The sequence below is a fragment of the Psammomys obesus genome, unplaced genomic scaffold (genome assembly GCF_907164565.1).
Source record: "Psammomys obesus unplaced genomic scaffold, mPsaObe1.curated_primary_1811, whole genome shotgun sequence".
Taxonomy (NCBI): domain Eukaryota; kingdom Metazoa; phylum Chordata; class Mammalia; order Rodentia; family Muridae; genus Psammomys; species Psammomys obesus.
Genome location: NW_026585698.1, coordinates 1,233,424 through 1,239,423, shown reverse-complemented (window position 1 = coordinate 1,239,423; position 6,000 = coordinate 1,233,424). Strand labels below are relative to the sequence as shown.

The 6,000-nt window shown below is 49.8% G+C and overlaps 1 protein-coding gene across 2 annotated transcripts in view; it reads right to left on the bottom strand.

Annotated features, from left to right (window-relative positions):
* Lrrc20 (leucine rich repeat containing 20) overlaps positions 1–6,000 on the bottom strand; it is an 88,279-nt gene continuing 82,279 nt past the window's right edge. The window contains exon 5 of one of the 2 annotated variants that reach the window (XM_055598875.1): positions 1–2,713. In XM_055598875.1, coding sequence (XP_055454850.1) covers positions 2,556–2,713 — 158 coding nt within the window. In that variant the 3' untranslated portion in view covers positions 1–2,555. The remainder of the gene's footprint in view (positions 2,714–6,000) is intronic. The other variant, XM_055598876.1, reaches the window with a different exon arrangement.

Genomic DNA, 6,000 nt, shown 5'->3' with positions numbered 1-6,000 from the left:
TGAGACTGACACAACATCCTTTATTGCAGACTGAAGCAAAGTGCTTTTTCACACTGTAAGCCTGGATCCGGAGGTTTCTGACTGCCCAAGCTTGCCCTGACCGGCCAGAAAGTAATGGCTAGGCAGCGTAGAGAACAACTTCCAGGCGCAACCCCGCTTGGCATGCAGGGATAACGGGGGGGGGGGGGGGGGAACAGAGCACACCTGACCGTCATCCGGTGACCGAAATCATGACCATTCCAGCGACAAGAAGACTGAGAAACTATTTAAGATGCGAAGGGGCCCCCAGTGCTGAGTTAGCAGGTACCAGTCACATTATGGCTGTTCCTCAGAGCCATGGAAGTAGGGGGACACCCTTCACTCCGCACTGTGAGGACACACCCAGTCCACCTCGGCTGATTCTTAAAACTGACATTCCCGAAGGAGTCCGCTATGGTTCTTGTTAAGACACAGCTCCAAGCTTGGCACGCTGGTGCACACCTGTAATCCCAGCTCTCAGGGAGGCAGAGGCAGGTGGATCTCTGTGAGTTTGAGGCCAGCCTGGTCTACAGAGTGAGTCCGGGACAACCAAGGCTACACAGAAAAACTCTGTCTTATTAAAAAAAAAAAAAAAAAAAAAGAAAGAAAGAAAAGAAAAACCTAAACACTACTGTAAGGTCTGAGAGTCTACACTTTAGTTTCCCTTTTACTTTACTGAAGAGGGTCTCACACAGCCCATGGATTCTTTACTCTAGGCAGAGGCTGGCCTAGAATTCCTGACCCTTCTGCTTCTGTTCTCTGAGGGCTGGGATTATCAGTGGGCACCACCGTGTATAACACTATCTTCTCTTTGTCACTATTTTTGTTCGCCTGCTGCTGCTGTTGCGTTGACACAGGCTTGCGGTATGCAGCACTGGCTGGCCTCACGCCCACACACCTACAGTCTTAGCCTCCCAAGGGCTGGGATCACAGGTGTGCACCACAGGAGGTTGCATTTCCAGCAAGCTGGTGTTAGCCTGTCCACACATGCCAGCCTCCAACCATAGGGTACCCCTGACATCCCAGAGAAGACCCCCTCTTCTTCAACAAGATCAAACCCCCAAGTCAGAGACCCAGGGTGGAAGGAGCCAGTCCGGTCTTCGCTGCACCTGGCCCTTGCTTGACCCATGTCTACCTCCTTGTCTGGCTGACTAGCCTCTGGATGAGAGCAGAATGGACAGTTTTTCTTAGGATACACAGCCTTCAGTGGTGTGTGCCAGCAATGCTCCTGTGGCAACCTTACTAAGTGTGAGGGGACAGGGACCCAGACAAACTCTTTGATGGATTTCTTCTCTGAGCAAGTGTTAAATTCTAAACTGTGAAACCTTAGCGACAAAGTGGCCCAGCACTGCCTGTGTCCTGGCGCCTCCATGGCCTTCACAGATCTACACAAAGGTGTCGACTAGGCAGGCCTGGGGGGAGGGCAGCTGATAAACCTGCTGCTCAGGTGAGGAGGTAGACACATACAGATTGAGGGGTCAGAGATATCCCCAAGTACAGGCCTTACCAGGGGGCAAGGACCCAACCACCTCCTGGGAAATGCCACAGTTCTAGGCACAATGGGACAGCTACCCCCCAGGTCACGGGCAAAGGTCCTCAAGATGGCAAGTCACTGGTGATTATGGTGATGGCCTTGAGGTTGATGTTACTGAGCCAGGGCCAGGCAACCAGGTTGCTGCCAGAGGGAGGCCACAAGAGAAAGGCCACGGTGAAGGAGGTCACCCAAGATCTCAGGTCAGAGTCACAGGTGCAGATGGCTTTGTCTTCTCTAGGCCACCTCACCTGTGGCCCTGTGGGTGATGCCAGGTTACCTCAGACAGTTCTCAGGGAGGGATAGAGCAGCGTCCATAGAATGTCCTCCCCACAATGTCTTGTGACAAGAATGAGTTGCCAGGAGCTGCCCCTCTGTACCCTGGCCAGATGTCCATGGGGTCCTTCATACAAACTCCTGCCACAGGGCCCAACCACAGGGTCTAGGCAGGGTCGGCCTCTGACCAGTGCAAGGACCCCGATGGCCAGGACATGGCACCAAGAAGGGTGTCACTGTGTTCAGTCCTCAGAAGGCAATAAATAGATAGAGGTGGTCTGCTCTCAGGATGGCAACAGGCTCTTACACTAGGAAGAAGCTTCAAATCATAAGGTCCATGAAATGCCCAGCGAGGCACATCCATGAGCTCAGAGGGTGTCTGATGATGTGAGACAGAACCTCTGAGGGGGTCCCAAGCAGGAAAGGCTCTCCATGACCCTTCCTCCTCCCAAGTAATCAAGTCCAGAGAGAACAAGAGACCTGCCCAAGTCAGCACAGCAGCATGAGTGCCCGAGCCCAGGCTCTAGCTCCACCTACTTCCTCTCTCTGGAGCACCAGGGCTCACTACAGTACTAAGCTACCCACCCTGGCTTAGCTGTGCCCCTCCTGCTGTATGCTGTCTTGCCCACCCACCCCGCACCCCAAGCTTGGCCTCCCATGGGCCTCCCTCCTCTCAGGGTGGCAGGCCAGTAGCCTTTGTCCCTTGCTGGGTGAGCACTGAGAGTGTGTCCTAAGGTGGAGGGGCCTGTGCATCCTCTGGAGACATGAGCATATCAAACTTGATGAGTGGCGGGGCAATGACGCGCACCTCAGCACTCAGTGGGTTGAGACGCAGGTTGATGACTCGAAGAGATGGCATGGTGGCCAGCTTCTCCACCGGAACATCTGCTGGGGAAAGAAGGAACAGGTTAGAGGAGTGGGAACAAGCAGGCTGGGAAGGCTGACAATGTGGGAAGACTTGGAGCATACAAAGCTTGACCCTCATGGACCACTGTATATGGGCTCAGCTCAGGGTCCCACCCCTGAGGGAGGGGTCTTTAGGGTCTTACCAGGGCCCCAGACGCACAAGTGGGAGAGCAGCTTTATACATGAGGACCCAGGTTGTACATGGACCTACAAGCCTGTAATCCCAGCCCTTGGGAAGTAGTGCCTGGAGGATCAGGAGTTTAAGGTCAGCCTCTATTACATAGAGAGTCTGAAGGTAGGGGTTGGGGGTTTAGCTCAGTGGTAGAGCGCTTGCCTAACAAGTGCAAGGCCATGGGTTCAGTCCTTAGCTCTGGAGAAGGAAGGAAAAAAAAACAAAACAAAACAGCCAAGAGAGTCTGAGGGTAGCCTGGGCTACATAAGACCTTGTTTCAAAAACAGTGAGCAGTTATGGGAAGGGGGAACTGAATCAGCATCTGAAAAACAGAATCACCACATGAGCCACAATATTTCTTATGCACACCCAAAAGAATTAAAGACAAGTACTTAAAGCCTGCTACATGAAACGAACAGGAGAGCTAGTCGCAACAGCCTAATATGCGCCAAACAATAAATGATGGAGTATATGAAGGTAATGGAAGAGCATTCACATGTAAAGAGGGAAAATTCAGATACATGCTCCCACGGGAATCCAGCTATGAAAACACTGCTGATGAAGGAAGGTGACTCAGAGGTTCCATTTGGCATGCAGAACATGGGGACAGTTCAGAGAGACAGCAGAGCACAGGCAGAAGAGGTCAGGGTGAGACATCCAAACTGGAAGTGGATGGTGGTGATGGTCTGTTAAAGTAGCTTTTATTTGCCTGATTTAATTGTTGTCTGGAGGCTTACTGTCTCCGTTTGCTAACCTAGGTCTAGTCTGGAAGCTTCTAGTCTCCATGCAATCTAATCTAGGCCTAGAATGTTCTCAGCCTCTGAGACTTGCTGCTGAATAAGCTCATCCTTTCTAGCTCCTTCTGAACTCTGGCTGGTTCAACTCAGCTGTTCTGGCTCAAACTCCTCTCTGAGATGACTGATTCAAACTGGCCTCTCTCAGTTTCATGCTGACTTGCTCTGCTTGGCCTCAAACTTAACTCTAGTAATCTGTTCTAATCTTCTGGCTCATTCCCATTCTCCGGCTCATTTTGTCTTCACCTGTGTCTAGCTTGTTCTCTCTATAATCTGTCTTTGATCCCTTCCTCACTCCCTCCCGGCCACCTGCACTGCTCTGTCTTCCACTGCTTCTGCTGACCTGCACTGAACTCATGAACAAACTCCAACCCAGCTGCTTCTTTCTACCAATTAACTTTATGTTCAATGTTTGGGATTAAAGGTGTGTACTGGGGGCATGTACCAGAGGGGCCATGCTGCTTCGTTAAAATCCCTCTACAATGGTTGCACACTATTACAGAAGCAGTTAATGCCACCAAGAGGTACGCTGAAAATGGTTGAAACGATACATTTTTCTGTCATTTACAGTACATTTTTTACGTTTATTTGTATGTTTATTTATATGTATGTGTATATTTATATGTTTGTATGTATGTGCGACTGAGCATGCGTGGAGGTCAGAGGACAACCATCCTAAACCGCTCTCTCCTTTCACTATGTGGGTCTCTGAGGTTGTCCTCAGGTGATCAGGATTGGCAGTAAGTGCCTTTACCTATGGAGCCATCTTGCTGGTTCTGTATCGCAAGGTCTTAAACCAGTAATAAACCACCCGAACCCCACTGCACTGCGCCTCCAGTGAAGGAAATAAATGTGTGGCATGTGATGTATGGCCCAGCTTAGAGGCTGGGAAGGTGGCACAGCTGACAGAGTGCTTGCTTAGCTTGCATGATGCTATGGCTTCAATCCCCCAGAAATGAGCAAACCGGGTGTGGTGACACACATCTGTAATCTTGGCACTTGGGAGGTAGCTGCAGGAGAATCAGAAAATTCAAGACCATCTTCAGTTACATAGGGAGTTTGAGGCTAGCCTGGGCTACATGAGATTTTGTTTCAAAAAAGGCAAAATGGGTGTGTGTGTGTCATTTCGATAACTCATAACTATCTTGGCTCAAAATCTGACACTATCAGGACTCCCCACACCATGTCCCCTTTTGTCACATGCCTATAGGACTGCCCTGGATGGTCAGGAAGAGGCTGGGTGTTAGAGAAAACCTCTCCTGTTATAGCTCTTGGTCCCAAATGCTAATATGTTGAATGTGGACACCAACTTTCAAATTATCAGCCATTCAATTTATTCAGACAACAGGACTCAAAACACACCCAAGGCATTTTGTCAAGATAGTAATGACCTGATTTAAGTTCCAGTACACAGTCAAAAATGAAGTGGCAGGTGACAATGGTTTATCTGGTAAAGGCACTTGCAACCTGAGGATCTGAGTTCAATTCCTGGAGCCCACACAGTGGAAGGAGAGAGCTGATGTTCACAAGTTCTGATCTCAACAATCACACTGTAGGGTATGCGCCCACAATAAATAAGCACAAAAAATAAGGCTGGGCTGTGGTGGCACACGCCTTTAATCCCAGCACTTGGGAGGCAAAGGCAGGTGGATCTCTGTGAGTCTGAGACCAGCCTGGTCTACAGAGTGAGTTCCAGGACAGCCAGAAGTACATAGAGGGATCCTGTCTCAAAAAAACAAAAACAAATGACAACAACAACAACAACAACAACAACAAAAACCCACCAAACAAAATGAAAAGAAACATGGCACCAGCAAGCGCCAGACAGCCTGGCTTTCCTCCGAGGGACTCTCCAGCCCTGCCCCTGCCTTACTTTCCTCATCCCCACGGTTCTGAGGGGACACGGATGCTCAGCTGCAAGCCTGCACTGGTGCTGCACTCGGGAAAGGCACAGTCACACAGTTCCCTGAAGGCTGCTGTGATTGCTCTGTCAGTGTGCTGCTAGACTCCTCCACCATATAATTATTGCTGTTTTGGTTTTTTTTTCTCATTTTCAAATAACAAGAACTCTGTGAAGACATGATTTAAAAGCCCGCAAACAGAGGCTTTCTCACCCACTGCCATGACCTTGACGTCCATGGTCCTTGCTGTATCCATCTTCGTGATAGCTGCAGATCAATGACTTTCCAATACCTGAAGTTGCTCGGCATTGCACTGCGAAACACAGGCTCCCCTTTGTAGCTGCCCATTTGTTAGTAACAGGGACTACTATGCTTCTATTGATTGATGACTATTGTGTTTAA